A 23,052-nucleotide genomic window follows, 5' to 3' on the forward strand; every position below is an offset into this window, starting at 1 on the left:
ACCAGTCAAAGGTAGAAGAAGAAAAAAGAAAAGAAAAGAAGGAAAAATTAAAAAAATTATTATTAAATATTATCCCGTCAGCACCAACGTACCGTATGGGACTGAGAAATTAATAAAATATAGCATTCTGCACGCAAGTTTCGACGCTTCTAGTGTTCTTCCCCACCGTACTTTGGAAAAATCTTTACTCATTCTTCCTCAGTTCAATAGCACCTCTCTCTCTCTCTCTCTCCCTCTGTGATCGAAACAGCTAGTGCAGTCTCAAGGAGCGACTGCAAAAGCACTCAACTTTCCGTCAGATTCGATCCTCTTCCAAGAAACCCAGAAGGGAAAAAGTCATCTGCAAACCCCCATTGAAGCATTTACCGGTGGTGAAGGAGGAGCAAGGAAAAAGGCGCGAAATTTGAGCCCCGGGGATGGACGACGACGACTGGGATTTGAGCGCTGAAGACTTGGATTCCCTCGAACGGGACGCTCTCCAGCAGCTCTCCCGGTCGCGCGACGTCGCTCGGGACCGGCCGCGATCTCCCGTTCCCGCTCCGGGCAACGCCGGCCGGAACAGCACTCGGGTCGGTTCCGATTCTCGACCCAACGAGGTTTTTTGCCCGCGGCTTCGTTTTTCGCGAGTGAATTTTTGTTTGTCGTAACTTTCTTTTGGGGGTATGATTGCTCGGGAGTGCTTTAGCGAATGCGGCTCTGATCGGTCGTGGTTGTGCAGGGTGAAGATTTACCGGCCACGTCTGGGGCAGGTGCTGGTGAATTGTTGCTCCTCTTCGATTTTCTTTCCCAAGTTGTGGGGATGAGGGCTGATGTTGTTTTGTCCTGTTTTGGCTGAAAATGTTTGTGTCTGGTTTCGGTAGCGGCGGTCTGATGTTGATTTTTCGACTTCGCTGTGAACTGTTTGTTAGATGAACTTCGGAAGGAGCTGCCCAAGTCGTCTGTTAAGTTTTATCTTCGTGCCAGTGGAAATGTTGCTGCAAAGTTTTCATATGACCAGGTTTGTTGGTATTTTCGAACATCAGTTGCAGTGAAAGAGTCTTTTTATTTGAACACTGAAAGAGGTTTTTTTTTTTTTTTTATGTTGTTCCCCATTTAAATTTGGCTGCCACCAGGTCATTGTTGCTGCTTTCCGCAAGATCCCTAAAGCCAGTTGGAATGCTAAAGAAAGGTATCTCTCTCTCGCTCTACAAGCGGCCGTGTGTGTGAAACACCCAACATGGATGCGTGGCTTGTGAACTTGCTTTAAGTTTCCAGCCACATAGCATACTCACAGGTGGTGTTATTGAACTGCAGAATATGGATGTTCCCACTATCTTCTTTGCCATCAGCCGAAAAAGTTCTCGCTGAAGAATGTGGCTCTAGAATTGAGGTGGTAACTCATAACTTCCCATCGTTTTTCACTAAAATAAGTTTATTATGTGCTGTATGAGTATATGCATACTTAGGATAGATAGAAATGCAAGTTGAGTTTATCTTCTTGCGAGGTCTCATATAAGGTATGGACGTGTTGCCAAATTTACACTTCATAACTGGCAATGGTTGGTGTTGACTATGCAAGTTGTCGATGGAAATGCCCTATTCCGAAACTTATGAATATTCATTTCTATGGCCATCATTCGCTTCATGTTACCTGTCAACTAACAATGTACCCCCTTGTTTTGGCAGATAGTGAACTTGGATCCCTTGGTATGCCGAGCTATTGCTGCTGCATCTGCTCTCCCGGATCTACAAGGTGAAAAGTTGATGCATCTGAAATGTCCACTATATTCAACTATTGAACTTGACCCTTTCTATTAAAATGCATGATTTAACTATATTTTGAAGTGATTGTTAGTTGAGTGCATTACTAGCATCGAAACAAAATGCTTAAGTGTCGAAGCTGGATAGTGAGATTAAGGAAATAGTGTACTTGGGCTTCATTTGAAGTCTCAATAAATATACATTTTTTATTGGAGTCACTTTTTTTTTTTGTTTGGGGGGATGGGGGGGTTGGTTTGGGGTTAATTCCCGTCTTTGTCGTATGAAGCCATTGATTTTTTTTATGTTGCCAGAACGATATGGCAGTATGCCTAGTGATATTGAATCAAAGCTTCTTCCATTTCAGCGGGATGGTGTTAGGTATGTACATACTATGGTGTTCTATTGTTAGAAAATGTTATGACATGTTTTGTTTCTTAAAACATTCAATATTAAGTTTTCAATTTAGTCATTTATAAAATATTGCCTAGTGTAAAATTTTTTTGTCAGGTTTGTCTTGCAGCATGGAATTCGCGTACTAATAGCCGATGAAATGGGACTGGGAAAGACTTTACAGGTTCTACCCTTTCATCCCTTTAAATTATTGATCTCTAGTTTACAACCATGGCTGTCTTTCTTTCTTGCAGAATTCCCTGCAATATCTGGTTTTTTAGTAGTAGTTCATTTGGAAGGATAATAAATTGTCAGTTCTTTGGATGTGTTATGTTTGATTTCTGCATTTAATTGTTTGATGCTATTATTAAACAACACCAGTATTTAATTTTCATGAGGAGTTGCTTTTGTTTTCCTACTCTTTGTTTTCCGAACAGAAGAATCTCTAAGTTTGGTGTATACAATCTATTTATGTTAGAATCTGTCTTGCAACTGTAGTCTTTGCATGGATCTCTTTTGCAACAAAAGAGAGAAGAAAATTATGTGACTTTTACAGATTTTTTTGGAAGTACTGTCTGAATTCTGTGGAATTTGGAAGAACGATGCTTACAAGAGCCAAAGACTAATGACTTGTCTTGTTTGAGTTTGCAGATTCTTATCCTTTTGGTTTGTGCAGGCTATTGCTGTTGCTGCATGCGTTTGTGATTCATGGCCTGTTCTTGTGCTCACACCATCTTCCTTGCGTTTGCATTGGGCTACAGTGAGTGTTTGCTTTCAGTCTTTTTAACTATTATTTTACAAAGATGGCAGTTTAGGCCTGAATGCTTTTACTTTTTTCCTTGGACAGATGATTCAGCAATGGCTAAATATTCCTTCGTCAGACATACTTGTATGTTATTATTTTGTTTGTCTATGTTACTTGCTTCAGCTGCCGCGCTCTTTGACCTTATGTCTCTGATGCTGGCATTGCTGGATATGTTAATAAGATATGTTTTCTCGATATCAGAAATGGTGATTTATTGAATAGTGCCTATGACCTTGCTTTCTAGGACTTTTATTTGATGGTCGTCATCTTTAATCTATATATTCTTCCTTGTCTCTTCTTTCCTTGCTAATGGTGATTGTCTGTTAGGTTCTTTTATCTCAATGTGGTGGGTCAAACAGAAGTGGATTTAGGATAATGTCCTCAAACACCAAGAGCAGTGTACATCTTGATGGCCTTTTTAACATAATTTCTTATGATGTTGTCCAAAAGCTACAGAATGTGCTAATGTCATCAGATTTCAAGGTAATGCTCACAAATCAGTCTTACTTTCTGACCATCTGTTTAACTTACCTTAGATAATTTCATAATTTGTCTTAATCGGGATAAAATAAGTCATAGTGAAGGAGCATGGCTGCGTGGGAGTTTTTAAGCTGATGCTTGATGTTCTGCCTTTGTTTAGACATATAGAAACTGGTAAATTGGATGAGGATGGCCATCCTAATAAGTTAACGTAGAGTTTTCAAGCTGATCCTTGATGTTCTGCCTCTGTTAGCTAATTCTTTTTCACCTCTTTATATTCAGCCCCCCTTATTTTTTGTGTTCCTGTGCATGCTTTTAAAGTTGATGTTTTCGTACAGCTTGTGATTGCAGATGAATCACATTTCCTGAAAAATGCACAAGCTAAGAGGACAGCTGCTACCCTTCCAGTCATAAAGGTTATATAAATTTTAATAATTTGAATCAGTTACTTCGCCATCTGCACTATTTATCTGCTAGACGAAAGTTTAGATGTGCATTTCACAAGGCAGACAATAGGAATGTACAATACAGTGCTTGGTTATATACATTCATTTTTCTTTTCATGCTACACAGAGGGGGTCCGCCTGTCCGGACTCCAGTGCTCTACAAAGCAGTTATATTCTATAGTAGTACGTTCATCACCGAGTCCAAACGCCCGTATGCTTTTTATAGGCTGGTTTGCATCTAATGCATATTTTTCATCGAGGAAGCTTCTGGAAGACCACCATCAATCATATGATTGATTGCACAAAACTCACTTTCTTCTGACAGATTTGGACATGGAAGCATCCGACTTCAGTTCTATTTTTCAAGCCTAAAGTTGTTTGTTAGGTTTTATTGTTTTCCTCTGGCAATTATTTATATGAGTTATGGCATGCATCTTTAGCTTGATGCTTGCTTGTTATTCAAAAGGTTGCCTCATCTTTTTCAGCTAACATTTAGAATACTGGTTTGTTAGAAGTGCACAACTTTTTGTAGCATCGTGTTTTCTCTTTGATTATTTTTTTATTGACAATGCATTATGCAAATACTACAAACATATTCTCTCTCTCTCTCTCTCTCTCTCTCTCTGAACTTAGATAATAACTTTGCAGAAAGCTCAATATGCAATCTTGCTTAGCGGAACTCCTGCCTTGTCTAGACCAATTGAGCTTCACAAACAGGTACTTGAATTGTTTAAAGTTGTAGCTGGTAAAGTTTCTAGGAACTGGAGTTATGTATCAAAAGTTTGTGTCTACTTAACCTGTTTATGTGTTGCAGCTAGAAGCGCTCTATCCAGATGTTTACAAAAATGTTCACGAATATGGTCAAAGATATTGCAAGGGCGTATGTGATGTTTGACTTTACCCAATAATTGTGCTTTGACGTTATAATTGTTGGAGATTGCTTCTTTAACAAAGAGAACCTTTTCAGGGAATTTTTGGTGTTTATCAAGGCTCCAGTAACCATGAAGAATTGCACAATCTGATGAAGGCAACTGTTATGATCCGAAGGCTTAAAAAGGAAGTCCTTTCTGAGCTCCCAGTTAAACGCAGGCAACAGGTAACTTTTTATATCCTCCACTCGTTCATTCCTGTACATCAGCCCTCCTACAGCCATTATTTAAGTAACATACGTATTAATCAATGCTTGTTAATTTTCTACGTTTAAGTTCTTTGTTTCTATCAGTGTGGGGAAAATGAGAACCTTCTCTAAACAAAGCCTAAAGAAAAGTCTTATCTCCTTAATGAGATTTGCTTTCTGAAAACTCCAAGTAGCAATTGAGTTGTTGCTCCGATGTAGCTAGTCAGGTCACTGGCCTTAGAACTTGAGCAATTTCTTCAACTTGTAACGGGCGATCTACACTTGCTGAGTAGTCCATTTAGATCCTTCCGTGAGCAAAATATGACTTAAGTCAGATGAGTGTGGAGACACATCTGAGAATGAATGCCATGCTATTTGTAATCCATATGGCTTTTTTTTCTTTTTCTTTTTTTTTGCAGTGCTTTTATCTTTTGTCATGGGGGAGCTTTTGCTTAATCCTGATGATGTCAATCTCCAGTTACATCAGTTTTTGTCGGCCTCTGTTTCAGGTTTTCCTTGATTTGGCTAATAAGGACATGAAAAGGATCAATGCTTTGTTCTGTGAGGTAATGAGATTGATTTGAGATGACTGGACATGAGAATGTTTTCTTTATTCTATGGCATAATTTAACTATATGTGTTGATTTACCTTGGTTAATTTCTCTGTGTGCCTAAGCATACGAAACTTGATCCAGAGACTTCAATTACAATTTCAGTGTGAGGTGGTAATCTTTTGAAGTGGAATTTTAGGTTCTCAGGGTGGAGTATCAGTTTCTCTCTTCTCAAAGTTTTCTAGTAGTGAATTATTTCTATAAGAACTTTGGTTCTAATTTGATAGAATCCTTCTATTTATTGCACTATCAAACCATATCAATATCAGGCCATCTAAAGTTAATAAATAATATCATGAGAAAATCTGTAGCTACAAAGTCAGTTGAATTGTAGTTTTGGAGCTTGAGCTTGTATCTTGTTCACACGAATAAATATAACTTTTATTACCTTGGGAGTTTCATTTCATATCCCTGACAATCATATGAGTCTGCATTTGATAATTTGATTGGACTTGGACTTCCATATACTCATGCCATTGTTCATGGAGTAAATTAGTTCGCATGCTTTTAATATTTATAAGCTTCTGAAGCTTTCAGAGCACGTCTTTGTTTCAAATCCTGAGCATATTTCTACTACCCGTTTGTTGTTCTTTGTCAGTAAGGTTTTAGTGAGTATGAGGGAGGGAGGGAGGGAGGGAGCGCTGGCATTATGAGCTGCAATTTTGTCAGCTGAAAAGTATCCTTGTCTTGTACATGTCAATATGGCTTTACTAGATACTATTGTTAAGTTGAGGTGCAACTTTGATCATCATATTCAGCAGTAGAATTACTGCTGAGCTGGTGTTTCTTGTTTGAGGCATACAGAAACCAAAGCCATACATTGCCATGATACCATTGAAATGAGCCAGCACTGACCGACAATTATTTATAGCACGAAGTTCTGAGCAATTGAACACCAACGTTTGCACCAAATGAGTGTAATAGATACGAGAATGCTTTGTGGAATGTGGCGGCCCGCAAGAAAAGACACGATTAGAAATGAATTGGTTTGGGAAAAATTAGTTGTTGCTTCAGTCGAGGATAAGATGAGAGAAGCTCGTTTTAGATGGTTTGGTAATGTTAAAACTAAGACCTTCAGGTCCAATGAGGACATATGATCAATAAGAAATGGGTGGGGGAAGACTTTGAAGAACATGGAGTCAATAAGAAAAGATATGGAGTATTTAGAGCTTAGAGAGGATCTGATACAAGATTGAGCGCAATGACATAGTAGTGTTTATGTACGGCTCCCACTCAGTGGGATAAGGTCTAGTTTGTTGTGCTTGCTGTTGTTCACATCATTGAATGAGCAAAAGAACTGTTAAGATGATCCCAATTTTAGAGAGGAAAAGCTGGCACTATTTGTTTTTCATAAAATGGCCTTTATCTATATGGCATCTGGTTACTTCTTCAATTATTGAGAAGTGTTGCATGGCATGTGGAATCCATATTCACTTCATGTGTGCTTTTAGTATACCATATATTAACTTTCAGATTTTGAGAAGCTATGTGGTTGGTTCTTAGATATTTTGATGGAATTAGAGATAGAGCCTGACTAGCTTAACTACCTAAAAATGAATATTTCCGGCTTTGGCTCTTTTTCGGACTTGTGAATGGTTAATTGCAGTATATGATTGGTGACAGTTCTTGTTCATATCATGTTTCTGGCTAATCACTATTATGTTGTCGCTATATTTACTTCCAAGATGCATATGACATTCTGCATGTGACGAAAGAAAGTTGCCAATTGATTCCTGTTTTGTAGTTAAAGGTGATAAAAGAAAGAATCAAGGCCTGCACATCAAAAGAAGAGGCTGAATCGCTCAAATTTTCTGAAAAGAACCTGATTACCAAGGTATTCGGGTCTATATGCATGAGATGTAAAAACTGAGTATAATTTGTGGTGAAGTCATTTCCATTAAGGTCATGCTTCTCAGTTCATTAGAAGTATTTATGAACACCAACCCCCCACCCCGACCCAGGATGAATGTGGAGGAAAAGAAAATATTATTCTCTAATGCACTGATTGTCTGCAGATATACACCGATTCTGCTGAAGCCAAAATCCCAGCAGTTTTAGACTACTTAGAAACGGTCGTTGAGGTAATTGACTGACCTATTTCCTTGACCATTTGCATTCCAATAAGTATTTGGCTAGTATTTTGGATTTAACAATTTGTGACAGTTAAGCTTTTGGTTTTTCTCGTTGATTAATGTTATAATCACCTGCTGTTTGAATTGCAATGCAGTGATCATACTTAAACTATTCATACTTGTATGTCCTTCCGATGCTACATTTCTTTTTCTTACTTTGAAAATCTTAGCATTTCATGTCTGAATTTAATATCATGTATACTTACCTTGGCTGAACATGTTGGAAATAAGTGTCTCCTCAATTTTGGTGTGATCTAGACTAGCACTAGCATTTCTTTGACTCTTAAAGAATGAAAAGAATTTCCGTTGGCATTGTTTGATATCATTTTCTGCTATTTGAGTGACTCACCATTAAATATCACCATTTTAGGACTTTAAATAAGAAGAAATGCCAAGACATCGCATTCTTTCCAAAGATTTCTTGCTTAAATAGGAATGATCATGATGTTCTCTTAAAAATTTATATGGAAGTCTGATGAAGTGAATCTCTGCCTTCAATGGCTTCAATTATTTTCAAATGAACGATTTGATTCTTTAGCTGATTTAACTTTCTTATTCTGGGTGAAAATTTTCTACACTAGTGCTGCTATTAGGCATGCTCTACATTAAGTGCTAGTTGATGTACTGGAGGTTATAGATAGCTTTATCTCCATGCTCTAATAGTACTGTAGATTCTTGCAAGCTGCAATTTCATTTTGCATTTTGGAGGCAGAACATTCTAACTTGCTTATACTCGGCAGGCGGGCTGCAAGTTTCTCATTTTTGCGCATCATCAGCCAATGATCGAGGCGATACATGAATTTCTTCTTGTAAGACCAACTTTTAGTACTTAATAGATTGATCGTTCGTTTTACAAGTTTTGATAATTTTACAGAAGAAGAAGAAGGTTGGTTGCATACGAATTGATGGCAGTACACCTGCAGTGGCAAGGCAAGCTTTGGTTACTGATTTTCAAGAGAAAGATGCAATAAAGGCAGCAGTAGTATGACAGTTGCTTTATCTTTTACTTGTTCAAGTTCATAATTTTCCATGACAAGTTCTTTCACATCAGATGTGTGGACTTTCACCCTTTTTTCCTCTTGATTCTCCTCTACGTTTCATTTAATTGATGAAGCCTGAAGTTTGATTCATTTTGCAGCTATCAATCAGAGCTGGAGGTGTTGGTCTGACCTTAACAGCTGCAAGCACTGTTATATTTGCAGAGCTATCATGGACACCAGGTGATCTGATCCAAGCTGAAGATCGTGCTCACAGGATTGGTCAGGTAAAACACTGTAGTCAAGGTGACAGACCGAACTTGTCCAAAGTCTGCAGCTGGCAGCAATACTAGTTCGTCGCTTTCTATTTATGTTGACTGAAAGCTTGGTTTAGAGCGCTAAAATTCATGAATGACGGTCTGAAATTTGATGACCATAGTTCAATCAGTAAATCAGGTTTGATTCGGATCGTTGCTCGTAAAAGAGTATTTGCTCCTGCTACAGCTTGTAGCATCTTCTTAACTTAGTCATCGATACTCATTTTTAGTTTCATCTAGTTCACAATTATAATATTGAGTCCTTGTCTTTTAAATTGCTAACACTGTCCATATGGGTTTCTTGACAAGCTTGTTTGTTTTATTTTCAGGTGTCTTCAGTCAATATATATTACCTGCTGGCAAATGACACTGTTGATGACATAATTTGGTAGGTGCTATTCCTTTTTTGTTAGTCTCGCCGAGGCTTTTATGGTAATGTGGAGTATTGAGTGTGGAACAATTGTGAGCACATTGACTGTGGCCAATTATGTGATACTTTTAAACAGTCATCTTTGTCAAACATTTCTTTTCAGGGATGTTGTCCAGAGCAAGTTGGAAAATTTGGGTCAGGTAAATTGCTGTCACTAGTTGGCTCTAAATTATCATGCGTCTTTATATTTTATTGCTGTTATTAATGCCTGCTACCTATCGTCCTGAAACAACTACTCCACGTCTACACCCTCTCTTTTGTAGTGCTCCTGATAGCATGTCTCTCTTTCTTCGGGTGATACTGATACTCTTGGAAGAGTTTCATCCCTTACTCTGCTTTCTATATTAGGTGCTTGATGGCCATGAAAATACGTTGGAAGTCTCAGCCAGCCACCCAACTAGCAACAGCCCTGCAAAGCAGAAAACATCTAATAGCCCTCTCAAGCAGAAAACATCTAATAGCCCTCTCAAGCAGAAAACACTCGACTCGTTCGTGAAGCGTTGCAATGGTGGTGACCCCTCTGAACATCAGCCCAACCTGAAATTTCCCAGGCATTGAAAGCTAATGCCTCCTTAAAGGTAGTGTGTGACTGCACATGCGTGCTTTGCAGAAATGAATAACACAAACAACCCATTAGGAAATTGTGTGTGCAAGGTGTTTGCACTAGAAGAGCAACAATTTACTGGATATTCATATTTGTCATCCTTTTCTTGTCTTGCCATATCTTTTGGATGGAAGCACTGAAGGTCACTAACGAATTTTTACCAACTGGAAAATCGCTAGATCTGAGCTGCCTCTTTTGTGCAGCTATAACCATGCTTGGCCTCGACAACCTGTTCATTGGAAGGCGAAAATAGTGGACGTACTAGCATATGTAGGGTTTAGATGCATGAGAGAGAATTATAGAATGAACTGTACTATGCTTGCACGGCAGAGGTACCATAGCTGCTTCAAGAGGATGAATGAATGCTAAACAAAGGTTCATAGAGAGGTGTCCTTGGAGGAAACAAGGCATCATGCCTTTGCTTTGTGATGTGAGAAGAATGCTCGACATGTTCAGTCACAAACGGTGGGGGAATCACGGAAGATAGAGCTGAAGCCTCAGGCTCGGTACCATACAATCTTCTATCCCTCTCATAGATGGCTGCTCGTTAAAACGAAGTTCTATGGCAGGAGTTAAAGAACATTTGAGGAACATAAGAGACAGCGGCTCGAACTTTCAGTTGTTCCAAACAGAGACGCGAAATAGCAAATAAGATCGGGCTAGCACATCAGAACATGAGCAACCTGTCGCTGAGTCATATGGTGGAGCATAATACAGGAAAAGTTTGTGGATGTTTCAGGCGGAGCTGCTGGCGTCAAAAGAGTCTTCCAAGCTGTCTTCAATCTCAGCATTTCTGTGAGGGAGGCGAGTCATTAAGAGGTAGATTGGATACAAATCCTACTGGGTATTTGCTGCCGGAAGTGGCAGCTATCCTCACTAATGTCAAGTTCTAGAGAGTACGAGGCGTTCGAGAAATCAGCTGGCCAAAATCTTTTTGTATTGGCCTTCTTTAGCAAATTGATGTTCTGATTTACCTGTACTTCTGCATGTTGGGCAGCTAATACATTGAGATTGTTGTTGGGCGACAAGAATTGGTAGTAAGGTTTTCTACAGATTTTGTAAGTACCGAATCTCACACATGCCGTATTATCGTACTGTAAAGGCTCAATTAACATACTGTATTCAAGTCAGACTTTGTTGAGAATCCTGGAAAGATTGAATAGCTGAAGCTTTCATCACTGCATCAGTTATTACTGTTTTCTCATAGCAACGTCGGGTATTTCTCGGATGAGCAGTGTCATCCCCCTATTTCAACGTGCTTACACTTTCAAGAGATCTTTTTACATCGCGGGACATCAGTTGCGTTATCTTTTACCTTCGTGGCAATCATGTATGCAACTAGGACCGGCATTGAGAAGGAAGGATAATTCCGGATTCTCTTGTGGTTGTATCCAGACTATCCTTTCAAGAGAACGTAACAGAAAAAAATCGCCGGAACTGCATGCCGGTGATGATTGAAACTGGTTGTAAGCGAAGGATGACCCGCCATTGTATCGTGATTCCGATGAATTTAAGATCACTTGTGTATACCAAACATCTTCAAGCAGATGAAGCGACCAAAGCATCAACTTTTCTTTCCAGGCATGTCCTGTTCAAATATAACTCCCAACAATTAAACGCTGGGCATGTGATGAAATGATTTCAAGCAAAGAACCCGCTACAAAGAGACCACAGATCTCGATAGAGTGATTATATTTTCCTCAGTAATCCATATAAATTTTTGTCCACCAGTATATGTTTGTCAAATGAAGGAAGATAGGACTGGTACAAATCGTTCCAAAGAAAACATTGCAGAGGGACTACAGCACATGATGGATGCGTAAAGAAACAAAGTGAGAGACCTTACAACTAGAACAGAGACTCTTTAGCTTATAATAGAATACATATTTACTGAATTGTTCCTGGAATGCCAGTGCATATATAGCAAATCATCCAGCACAGCGACTACGGCGCATTCAACCCCAGATCTCCATCCTCACCTAAGTATTTGGCCACAATAGCGTCGACATCTTCCAAACCGACCCCGATAAGTAGAGGATTCCCCGGAATCCTGACGGAATCATCCGCTTCAGGAGCTGGATCCTCACCCAAGCTATTCGAGACCCTCACATTAGGGCCATCCCTGCACTTGCCCAGGCATTTGCATTCAACAACAGCGCCTTCGACACCCACCGCATTCTTGAATTCCTCCAACAACGCCGGTCCTCCTGAGTTCTTGCACTTCTTACCCATGCACACTTCGATCCTCTTTGTCACCGCACCACTGGCTGCAACATTGCTTGGACCGCTAACTGTCGCCTCGCGGTACAGAACCCCGTTCGGCAACGCGAGGGTTCCGGCATTATTGCTCTCTTCTTTCACGAGAACGTCTGTCCTCAGGCGGCCCATGTCGATCACCTCTCCGCACTCACTGTCGCTTGATTCCGAGGAGGAGGAGGACGATGACGACTCGGAATCCATCGTAACTTTCTTCCGCTCCGCTTTAAGCTTGGCCTTCTGCTCTTTTATCTTTCTCTTCAGCTCCTTCTCCTCTGCCTTCAGCTGTTCAAGTTGTTTCAGCAAAACCACTGCTGTTTCCTGCACAACGACAATGACCGCAATGATTCGACAGAAAACCCACCGACACCAACAAAATCCAAGCAAGAAGTACTCCACCAAAAGCACAAATTTCAGAATCTAATCAAACCTTCAACCAGTGATAGCTTCATTGAAATTTTTTTCTTCATGGGAAGCCAATTTGCACGGTAAGATCACATCAGATATGGCAGATTTCATGCATAAATATCAACCCCGAATCAGATTAAGTGAGAGCAGATAGCTAAAACAAGGATCTTTCATTGCATTTGGCCAAAGAAACACCATCACCGATCAGATCAAACCACAGAATCAAACCGCAAATCACCTCACAACAGCATTTGAATTACCAAACAATCGAAGCAGAATCCCGACAACAGAGCCTGAAACCAAAGGAACGTACCGAGATCGGCTTCTCCCGACCTTCAATAACCTCGCCGCCGCCGCCGCCGCCGCGACGTTCCATCCAACAGAGCTCGGAAAAATTTTCCCCCTTCGCCAATCCCTTCAACCCCTTCTTGATCTCCGCCTTCCCGCCTTCCTTCCTCCCCTCCTCGTCCCGACCAAACCTCGGCCTCCCACCGTAATACCGCACGTGCCCATCATCGCCGAACCCGCACCTCAAAGCGCCGCGGGACGCCCTCGATCCGGCACGGTCCTCGCGATCCTTGCCGCCGCAAACAACCCTAACCTCGCCGATCGGATTCCCGCGGCGGGCATCGATCCCGGCGCCGGTGAAGCGAGGGAACCGCCGCGAGGAAGCGGCGGCGGCGGCGGCGGAGAGCGAATCCATTGGAGCGAGCGCGCTGGTTTCAGCTACCGACGATGACACCAAAGAAGACCCGGAAGAAACGCAGCCGAATAAATTAAGGAAATGTGTCACGAAATCGACATGAACAGACGATGACGACGACGAGGACGACGAGGACGAGGGAGCCCACGTGGCGCGTTCTGAGTGGTGGAGGGAGGAATCCGGTGACGTGGACGCGGGGCCCGTGTCCGTTTTCGGTTTTTCCCACCACCTCCTCTTGTCCTGGTGTCCTCCCGGCGAGCGGGGAGGCGACGGTCGACGTGGCTTGTCGGGAGATCGGACGGCCCGCACGGCGCCACGTCGGCGCCGACGTTTCCCGCCCCGTTCCCCGGGACCGGCTGCGGTTATTACCGTTTCGCCCTTTGGAAGCCTAGGTGAGGTCCCCCTGCGTGCGTGCGTGCGAGTCAACGGTTTGACTTGTCGATGGCGAGCTGGCAGCTCTCCAGTTTCCTCGCCAGATCCGGCGAGGGCAGCCTTCGCCCGAGCCGGCGAGGGTCGCCCTCGCCGGCTTCCGCCTCTGGCCGGTCGCCGGACCGGCGACCGGCCAGAGTTTGAAAATGAAAAAAAAAAAAAGAAAAGAAAATAAAAAATAAATAAAAATTCGAAAAAAAAAAAATAAAAATATTAAAATTTTAATTCATGGTAAAATTGTCACATATGTACAAGTTTGGGGTTTTTTGTGGTAAGTTCAGGGTAAAATTATCACAGGTGTACCAGTTTGGGATTTTTGGTGGTCAAAAAAATAGTTCAGGATAAAATTGTCACAAGTGTACCAGTTTGGGGTTTTTTATAGTCAAAAAAATAGTTTTGGGTAAATATATCACAAGTGTACCAGTTTAGGGTTTTTCGTGGTATTAACCCTTTTAAGAAAGGAAGGATCTCGAAGAATTGATCTTTCTTCTAGTTGTTGAATCTCTCTTCGATCGATCGATGCATGATATTCCGAATTCTCGTTACTGATGGATTCGAAGTGATCCATGAATCGATCAGAAGATCCTCTCAATTGGCTAGATTCCGTTACTTGAACGACGTTGCCGGATCTTGTTGGCAATCGCTTTCTTTTGTATGGCCTCTTTATTTGCTGTCCACCGGAGGGAGCTAACCTCTATGGGCCCCGGTACGATCATTTCTCTGCATACTTCGTGCGTCGATTGAATCTGAAAGGGCCCCCTTTTTCCCCGCATTTGACCACGGCCGAGGAAGGGGCGGGGGCGGATCCCGTCTGGCATAGCGATGCCAGCCCGGGTACATGCATCTCACGACCTCACACCTTCCTATTTGATTCAGTTACTCGCCTCGTCATTTTTCTCGGCGCATACACCGACGTGATCGCCGGCCGGTTGTCGGAAACGACACGAGCCGGGCCGACCCTCAATTCAAAAGGAAGTAATAAGGGCATGATTGACTGCGCATTTCGGCTACGTGTACAGTGCTTTCGGAAGAATGACTCCCTAGTAATAGTAATGCATCCTCGTACTTACTGAGGATGAACGCCATAAGTTGTTTTCAGGATGGCAACATCGGTAAAGCATCACTCCTGAATTTTTTTTTGCAAGTAATCGTTGATGAATCTCACAAGAAAAAACCGCAGGAATTTAACTGTCGCCATTACAGTTATTGAGCTCCTAACTCATGCTGCACATCGTCGCGTAGACGAACTACACTCTTTTCATGAGAACTACCGAGCCTTGACGGCTTCTACAGAGATAATATGTGTTCCGAGATGCTCTGACGGCCTTTCCAAGTTATCCGTCGGGGACATGCCGAAAACGAATCTCGTGTGCCGATCATTCACTCGGATGCCCGCGATGCGTAAACCAACCCGCTCAACGCTACGCGGGGTTCTCAAGATGAGGTTATGCCAGCCAGCAGATGTTGAGACCCTTGGAAATGTCCGGGGATACGGTGTCTAATCTCTTCGAAAGCGCACAATGTCTCCGAATCAAGCCCTCCTGCAAACTGCGCAGCAGCATATGCAGACAATTAACAGACTGGTGCCGTTCACGACGCAAACTATAAACAGTAACTACGCAGTTCGAGATTCTCTGATTTGATCGGGTTCCGAAGCTGCGAATCAAAGTACAAAAAGGAGAGAGGAGTTTAGACTGGAGCCATCTAAAATGTTTGTTTTGGTTACCTGATGGGCCCTATACGCGAAATGAACACCCTGGAGCAGTAGAGCTTCTTGGGTTGATTCCCTGTCCGAGTTCCGCATGGATTCAAACTCTGTCGTCACTCTCTTCATGTACATGGTAGCCAGCTTCATTGAAACCTGTTTTATCTGCAGAACACACACCAAACCGAAGGTCGGCACGACATCGTAGCGACATAACCAGTGTAAATTGTAGAACTAAACTAAGCAGAACTTGAGCACCAGCAAGAATAACAGTAAATTTAAATCTTAAAAAGAGGACAATGTACTGTACTTTGTACACCATTCCCGAATCGAGCATCCAATCAGTTGGGATTTTCCAATTCTGATACGATCTCATAACCGAACTTCGCAGTTTGACGAGCTTCTGAATCCCTCTCTCGGACCTGGCACAATGAAATGAAAGGGGTGAATCAGAGCTCTGGATATTTGATCCTGCTCCAACATTGACCACTAATGCACGACGATCATGAAGTATGAACTCACTTGTCTAGTAAGCCAGCCATCTTCTTCAACGCACTTCCACAGGGAACCTCCATATCGTCCTCATATAAATAAATCTCACTCTCGAGCAGCTTAAGAGTTCGGTATTCAACTGCAGCTTCTCTCATGGCATCAGCTTTCTTCTCTGGCCAGTTGAAATGTTTCAACACAGCCCGCTCATCGGCCTGTCAACCAAACAACAACATTAAAGTTGGCAGATTACATGTAATTGGTCTTAGTTGACCATCTATAAAGGTGGTAATGGTACAGTGTCGAAGATATTACATCGGTAGAGCTAGATGCAAATTCATCAATTTCCACAATAGTCCATTCAAGGCAGACCATGACACAAACCAGCAAGATAGGCACCTTCAGCGCATATGACTGCAAATTTTTCCGTCGTTGACAGCGCATGCCGCAGGGGAGACCTAGAAGGACATTCTGCTCTGATAGTTGATCAACCATACTAATCTACCTCAACTCTACTATCAGAGTAATGCATGGTATTGCTACGTATAAATTTTATTTGTTCTGTCATCGACATGCAAAAGCTGTCCAAGTTTGAGATATTTTCCTCTCCTACAACTCAGGTAACTAAATCTCACCTACAATTCAAGCAACTCCCCGCCACAAAAATCTCTAAGGAACAGGGGGGCCTTCATTCTCATGATCTCATTGTTTGTTTCCTTAAGCAAGAGGATCCATTCATCGAATTGGGTAATGAAACAGAAAAAAGAAAAACCCCTCGATTCTGAGGTCCAAACATTCATGAACCAAGTCTCTTTCATGCCCCGTCTGAATTGAGGTTAATCACAAGAGTTTGAATATGCACCTAGACTCACCAGGGAAGAAAGTTCATTATCAAGCCAATCCACAAAGTTTAGGACCTCCTCAATATCTGAGAAAGCAGCAGCTTGAATTTTCTGGATAAGACCATTAACGAACTCCCCTTTGGTTTCAATATCTGCTTTGATCTGTAAAATCAAGCTGAGTCAACAGCCATCCCAACTACATTCACAAGAAAAAGTTGCAAAGTTATTTCACAGATCTCAATTCAAAATGGTCCGGAAGCTTACAGCTAAAAGATGAGCGGAACGGTTTTGGATTTCTCCGACTATGCTACTATGTGCACTTGTAACCGCTGGTTTATTGGAATCCTTTGATCTTGATTCGTCCTTCTTCTCTTCTGGCTTCGTCAGTAAGCGGTAAAATTCTACGACTGCAGGAGTTTTAGGGGTTGCAGATCCTCTGGCCCGGGACCGGGAGGAGGGAAGAGGTGGCGGAGGCGGAGGTGGCAGGGACGGGCAAGGTGGAGGCTTTGCATTATTATCAATAACTCTTGGTATTGAACTCGCCGGCTCTGCAGGCAGCGTAGTCTTAAAGATAGCCTCACTGAAAGCTTCCTTCTTTACTTTTGAATTATCCAACTTATTGGCAATCAGTTTCTGAATGTCTTTGAATTTGGGACTCTCGAAATCCTTAGTTGACTCCCTCTGTACAACAAGACATGGAATGAACAAACACCATTCAACAAAACTGGGAAATGAAGAACTTAGAAACAACCACCAGTCTGTAACCTGAAGGAACACTAGCTCATGTTTTAAGTTCAAAAACTCCCAATTTATGAAGGGGTGATTTCACCTACAGAGACTGAATAATATTATGCAACCATCGGACGATTATCTTATTTCCACAACAGAATTGAAGCATGTACTCCAGATTGAAATGAAAAGTGACCCGTGCAATTTACAGGGAAAAGGAAGGAAGAGAGAGAGAGAGAGAGAGAGAGAGAGAGAGAGAGAGAGAGAGAGAGAGAGAGAGAGTAGGTGATCAAAGATGTTTCTATTTCAAATTATAAACCAAACCACAATATCATGCCAAAATTTAGTCTTAGACTCTCACCTGATCAAAGCTGCTAAGAGTTGCTATTTTGTGCTCAGCAGCAGCAAGATCCTCTGTAAGTTTCCTGTTCTTTGATTCTAACTCCCCATTCAAGCTCAGTGCTTTTTCCAATTCTACCTTCAAAGCCAACACCTCACTCTGCAAACTCTTGACCAAATTCTCATTTAACTCGAACTTCTCTTGCAATTCCTCACGCTTCTTCTTATTCCCATCCACCACTCCATCCTCATTTCTCCTGCTAGTAACAGAGCTCACACCCGGCCGCAGCCGCCGCGGCCGAGCAAACTGCTCGACAACCGTGCGGGCCGCCCTGGCTCGACCCCCGATTTTCGCCTCCTCAAGCTCCCTACCCTTTTGAGATCCCGCAGCAACGTCCCCAGATTTGGGGTTTCTGAGCACAAGAGACCTTTGGGCCTTTGAATCGTTCTTCACATCTGGAGGCACTGACTTTGCTCTGTCTCTCGGAACATCACCCGCTGCCTTCAATGACTCCTTAACCTTTGGGGTGGCTCTGAAACGCGAAGGGGTGGTGGCTGAGGAGTGCGAAATCGAATTGCCGCTAGTTCTGCATTCAGCTCTCACTGCTGGCGTTGCTCTGGGTGGCGTTTCTTGCTTCATGGCTTCAAAGTTCGTAGCTTGACCCAGGAAAAAACCTGCAAAAAGCAAAAAACAGGGGGGACAAACTCTTTTGGTTGTTGTGGATGGAGTTTTAAGGGAAGAAGATTATGTGAGACCCGTGTGGAGATGAGTCAGCTTGCTTCATGGGGTCAGTGTTTTTTATTGACTCTCTCTTCTCATCATGATTCAAGAAACAACCACAAGAAATGTCCACAGAAACCCAATTTGTTCTCTCTCTTGCCTGTTCATTGACCCTCCCTGTTCAGACAGGTCACCAGAGAAGCAAGCAATGCAGCCAACAGGTCGCGGGCAGAGTAGGTGTATGTGAACAAAAGCTACCGAGCCTTTGGGCTACCTAAACTGGGGAAAGATCCTCTAAAGTTGTGATGGTCAAATTTATGCTGCACATTAGCTTTTTAGTGCTTCAATGAATATCTGGGGACAGGACGTACAAAGACCTGAGTTTTGCTCTGCTGCTTGTTGATGTTTTTCCATTTCTCCTTGTTTTGGGTCTCAAGGTGTCCCCTGTATCCCACAATAATGGCACTTGAAGTAGGTTATTTACAATTAAATAATGTCAACTAATAAAGTACATGCCACTTCACAAATTCCAGTTCATTCGGGATTATTAGAAATTCTTGACCTTTTTTATGGTTCAAGAAAGTTTAATTAAGTGGGGCAAAATCCCAAGAAGAGAAGAAAAGGAACCCATATAGAATGTATGCACCAATTACCACCAAAAATTCCAAACTCGGTGTACCCCAATTCGGAATTTTTCATTGCACGAAAATTAATTTTGGATAAATATGACACAAGTGTACTGGTTTGAGATTTTTGATGATATTAACTCTAAAATTAATATGTAATAAGACTACCCTCGGTAAGATTCGTAGAATTAATGAAATGCCAAGTGCACCCACTTTTCTAATTGACATCTAGAGGAGACTTCACATGACACAATTTGTTAGATATGATTTAGTCTAATGTATCATGCCATTTGCTCCACCAACATGCAGAATAATGAGCATATTCTTTTGAATGTAAGTATAATTATGCCTTTTGGATTATTACTTTGGAAGCAATTTACAATCCATTCCCCTTTTTTTTCTGGAGGATTGGACAATTTTGCGGGGAAATTAAACTAATCAATTGATCATCATGAGGTGGTCGGACTGCAAATGATTGAGACGGGCCCTTATTACAATGCAGACAAATCACAGGTACAATGAGACCAAGCTTCCTTATTTTGTCCTTTTTTTGCTAATTTAGTCGACAGTACAAGGCCCGCTAATAAAAATTTGAGGGCCTTCATTAATGTGAAGAAAATGTTTTATTTATGGCGTGTGGTCTAATCATTGCAACAGTACAATTTCCACTAAAGGGTATGCTTTTTATAGTGCTTGATTGATTGATGATCACTCCAAAAACATGTAGTTGGTTGTAAGTCAAGTAAATTGGATTTTAATGGAATTAGCAGGAACCCCACTCATTCTCATTTGGGTTTCTTTGTGATGGGGTTGGTGAGAATGAGGATTTCATATTAGAATAAAGTTTTTTTTCTCACTTTATCATGAGGTTATAGGACATTTATAATAATGTCATTTGGTGGATTTAATCAAAGAACTGCCATGCAAGAAACATGTGATCGAATAGTTCCCCCTTTTTCTATGTAGGTTATTTACGAGGATAACGTTAGGGCATGCCCTTGATTACGTTTCGACATGTACCAAACATATGCGTTAAAACGGTGTCATTTTACGTATAAACCAAGGAGCAGTATATGGAACGGATAACCGTTTTGCGATAATTAAGAAATAAGAAAAGAAATCGCCAACTAAAGAATTAAAAAAATGAAGAATAAAACATCAGGGTCCCTAGTCAATCATTTCATATTCATAATATTCGATAATGTCAAATGAACTCCAGGCTTTTTATAATTTCTTAACGTGATATTTATTTGTCTTATCTTTCCACGCTAATAATCAGACAAACTTATATATATGCTAGAAAAGAAGCACTTATAGGAAACTTTTGGAATGTGAAAACTATTTAATAATTATCAACAAAACAGATTAGTGATGGGATTAGGAAAATTTTGTCTTGTCTCTCAACCTTGTCCACGCAAAGATTCGAATTAAAAAAGAATTAAAGAATAAAATGCCCTTACACATACATAGAAAATCTCGTAATGAACTCGAGATTTCCGAGATGTAAAATTTTCATAAGGTATTCTCTCGCCAGGGAATAAAAAGATTTTGAGGGAATTAGGAGGAGCAAGACGTGTGAGCACCGGCACGTTAATATAATGAAAATATTCGTGCAGCCTACCGTTATTGCAAATCAAACGAATAGGTCGCGGAAGCCTCTGTTTAAGATTCCGGCTCACTTTCTATAATGAAGTTATCTCTTAACCAAACACCAAGAATTCAATGAGAGCCCGTGAGCATGCTTGGGACATCATTCGGGCGATCGAAGCATGTCTCGATGCACATCAATTTTCGTTTGCTCCAAATGCTTGTAAGGTGCAAGGGAAAAGACTTATTGGTTCTTTGCTTGATAAAGAAAGACGAGGGGACGACCCTTTTCGTCTCCAGTGTTGATGAGGTTGATGTTGACTAATCAAAAGAGCATTCATGAGAGGGAGGGAGGGAGGGAGAGAGGGAGAGAGTAAAAGATGACCCGTGAATGGAACAGAAACCATTGCTTAGGTACTCCTATCACAAGGAGGGGGGAAAAGAAGCTGCATGTGACTGCATGAGTTTGTCCTTCGAGAATTTGATCTTGAAAATTGGCATGAGCTGACAAATTCTAAGGCGCATCAGGTGTACTCTGAAGTCTATAGACTTTTCCTCACGGTAAATCCCTCACGATTACAAAAGCGGGTCCCTTAGCATCATAAGATAACATCACGATGCGGGACCAACGGTTTGATATTTAATTGCCGCCAACAGTCCACTTTAAAAAATGCCCGGCACACTATTGTCATAGTAACCCATGAGCTAACAACTGTTCTTTTGTACTATTCGGTGTTGCACAGTGCACCGTGACTTATACTTGATGATATGGAAATCAAACGTGTATCGTGCATCTAGTTCATATAAACAAATTCGGCGACTCATGATCTCCCCACCTCACAAGGGCCTGAAGACATTCCTCGACAAGCTTTGAGTTATAAGTTCGGCTCGGTCTAGTAGGGCCCTAGCTAGATGGCCTACCTAAAGCGGAAAAATGTTAAATTTTGTTGGTTGATGAGCAAGCCTAGACAGCAAGTTTGGGCTCTATTTTAGGGGTTTAGCTCATGTCCAAGATCCCTCCATTAATCAACTCGACCATGCATTGCACTTAAATCTAATTATCTCAATATATCCCTTCAACTGTTACTCCTCTTTTTAGTAAGATAACAGAACCCTGCTAAAGTTTTATCACGGAGAGGAGGAGAGGAACCGAGTCGAGCTAAAGAGAAGCAACTAGTTTACCTTTCCTACGAACTTTTGTTTGCTTCTAATATATCTAAAAGAAACAATTCTGTCAGCACGAAAGATGCTCAGAACCTTGCTCCGAAAGAATACATACCGGCAATCGAATGGAATCCGTGCCGAATTCTTATCCTCCCCTTCGCCCGAATAAGAACCTGCAATAGGTAGCAGATCGCGATGCGCGCATACATAGTTTCACGTACACGCACGTCAGATGTGTACCTGTATCAATATCGAATATCGATATCGACAAAGCAATAGAGGAGTGATTACCTTGAAGTTCTTGAAATGGACTAAAACTTGTGGATCTACATTTATATGAGCTGAAAAGGTGGGAGAAGCGGTGGGACAATGGAGCTGTAGGAATGTAACCCTCGATGAATATAACCCTAGAGATTTTGTGCAAAGTGAATTGGTTGGTTTCTTCTTGTTGGTTGTAGTTTCACATCAGATGAAGCAAGGTTCGTTGGGGCGATTGTGATTTAAGATGGAGCAAAGAATAGTCGTTATTTGTGCAACTTTTGTTTCTATATTTTGTATTAATTTCATGGTGCTTAGGACAATTTCGGTTCTAATGTACTGAGTCCACGTGATTATAATGCAATTAATTTGTTCTAATAGTTCTTGTCATATGTTGAGGATGTGACAACTCAACTGACTGAACGGTTGATGGGTGACACTAACTTCTTCAATCAAGTGAATTTCTATTTAGATCATACTATTCTTTTGAAAATAAGAACAAATATATTGAAAGATGAAAAGAATAATTGATCTTGGTGTGAATTAGAGATAATATCCTCCTCTCATACATTGATTGATTGTCAGGGTCCACTCAATTATTCAATTTTCATCGACTTATGGATGATTTGATTTGGGATGTAACACCCACAATCAATCTACTGTTAACAAATTAGAACATTAATCACAGTCCATTAAACCAGCAGACATAACCTCAAAGCTAGATCCTTACGAAATCCAAAAGGCAAA

The 23,052-nt window shown here is 41.4% G+C and overlaps 3 protein-coding genes across 18 annotated transcripts; 1 reads left to right on the forward strand and 2 right to left on the reverse strand.

Moving 5' to 3' along the window:
• The first annotated feature begins 227 nt into the window (after nt 1-227).
• Nucleotides 228-11,259, forward strand: LOC115690629 (uncharacterized). Of its 15 annotated transcripts, none has more exons than XM_056312341.1 (25): nt 228-596; nt 719-755; nt 909-997; nt 1,113-1,168; nt 1,294-1,369; nt 1,666-1,732; nt 2,052-2,118; nt 2,248-2,314; nt 2,807-2,890; nt 2,978-3,019; nt 3,263-3,418; nt 3,754-3,831; nt 4,510-4,578; nt 4,676-4,741; nt 4,829-4,957; nt 5,398-5,544; nt 7,334-7,423; nt 7,605-7,670; nt 8,462-8,530; nt 8,596-8,703; nt 8,860-8,985; nt 9,345-9,403; nt 9,549-9,585; nt 9,794-10,023; nt 10,253-11,259. In XM_056312341.1, the coding sequence occupies exons 1-24, from the start codon at nt 417-419 to the stop codon at nt 10,001-10,003; spliced, it is 2,175 nt and encodes a 724-aa protein (XP_056168316.1). In that variant the 5' UTR covers nt 228-416; the 3' UTR covers nt 10,004-10,023; nt 10,253-11,259. The 15 variants fall into 15 exon arrangements, 14 of the variants coding, with proteins under 14 accessions (XP_056168316.1, XP_056168317.1, XP_056168322.1 ...); XM_056312342.1 differs by having other exon boundaries at nt 8,599-8,703; XM_056312347.1 differs by having other exon boundaries at nt 5,488-5,544.
• Nucleotides 11,260-11,715: 456 nt separating this feature from the next.
• Nucleotides 11,716-13,490, reverse strand: LOC115690631 (diacylglycerol O-acyltransferase 3-1). Its single transcript, XM_030617046.2, has 2 exons — nt 13,027-13,490; nt 11,716-12,626 (listed from the first exon to the last, which is right to left on the reverse strand). Exons 1-2 carry the CDS (start codon nt 13,414-13,416, stop codon nt 11,994-11,996), a joined length of 1,023 nt encoding a protein of 340 aa, XP_030472906.1. The 5' UTR covers nt 13,417-13,490; the 3' UTR covers nt 11,716-11,993.
• A 1,444-nt stretch (nt 13,491-14,934) lies between these two features.
• LOC115690630 (actin cytoskeleton-regulatory complex protein PAN1) lies at nt 14,935-22,312 on the reverse strand. Of its 2 annotated transcripts, XM_056312354.1 has the most exons (9): nt 22,163-22,220; nt 19,048-19,114; nt 17,972-18,624; nt 17,146-17,562; nt 16,912-17,043; nt 16,073-16,254; nt 15,861-15,972; nt 15,572-15,715; nt 14,935-15,393 (listed from the first exon to the last, which is right to left on the reverse strand). In XM_056312354.1, exons 2-9 carry the CDS (start codon nt 19,082-19,084, stop codon nt 15,280-15,282), a joined length of 1,791 nt encoding a protein of 596 aa, XP_056168329.1. In that variant the 5' UTR covers nt 19,085-19,114; nt 22,163-22,220; the 3' UTR covers nt 14,935-15,279. The 2 variants fall into 2 exon arrangements, with proteins under 2 accessions (XP_056168329.1, XP_030472905.1); XM_030617045.2 differs by lacking the exon at nt 19,048-19,114 and having other exon boundaries at nt 22,163-22,312.
• Nucleotides 22,313-23,052: the final 740 nt, after the last annotated feature.

This window comes from Syzygium oleosum, unplaced genomic scaffold (genome assembly GCF_021117445.2).
Source record: "Syzygium oleosum isolate NSW1041296 unplaced genomic scaffold, Sole_v2.1 Sole_v2.06, whole genome shotgun sequence".
Taxonomy (NCBI): domain Eukaryota; kingdom Viridiplantae; phylum Streptophyta; class Magnoliopsida; order Myrtales; family Myrtaceae; genus Syzygium; species Syzygium oleosum.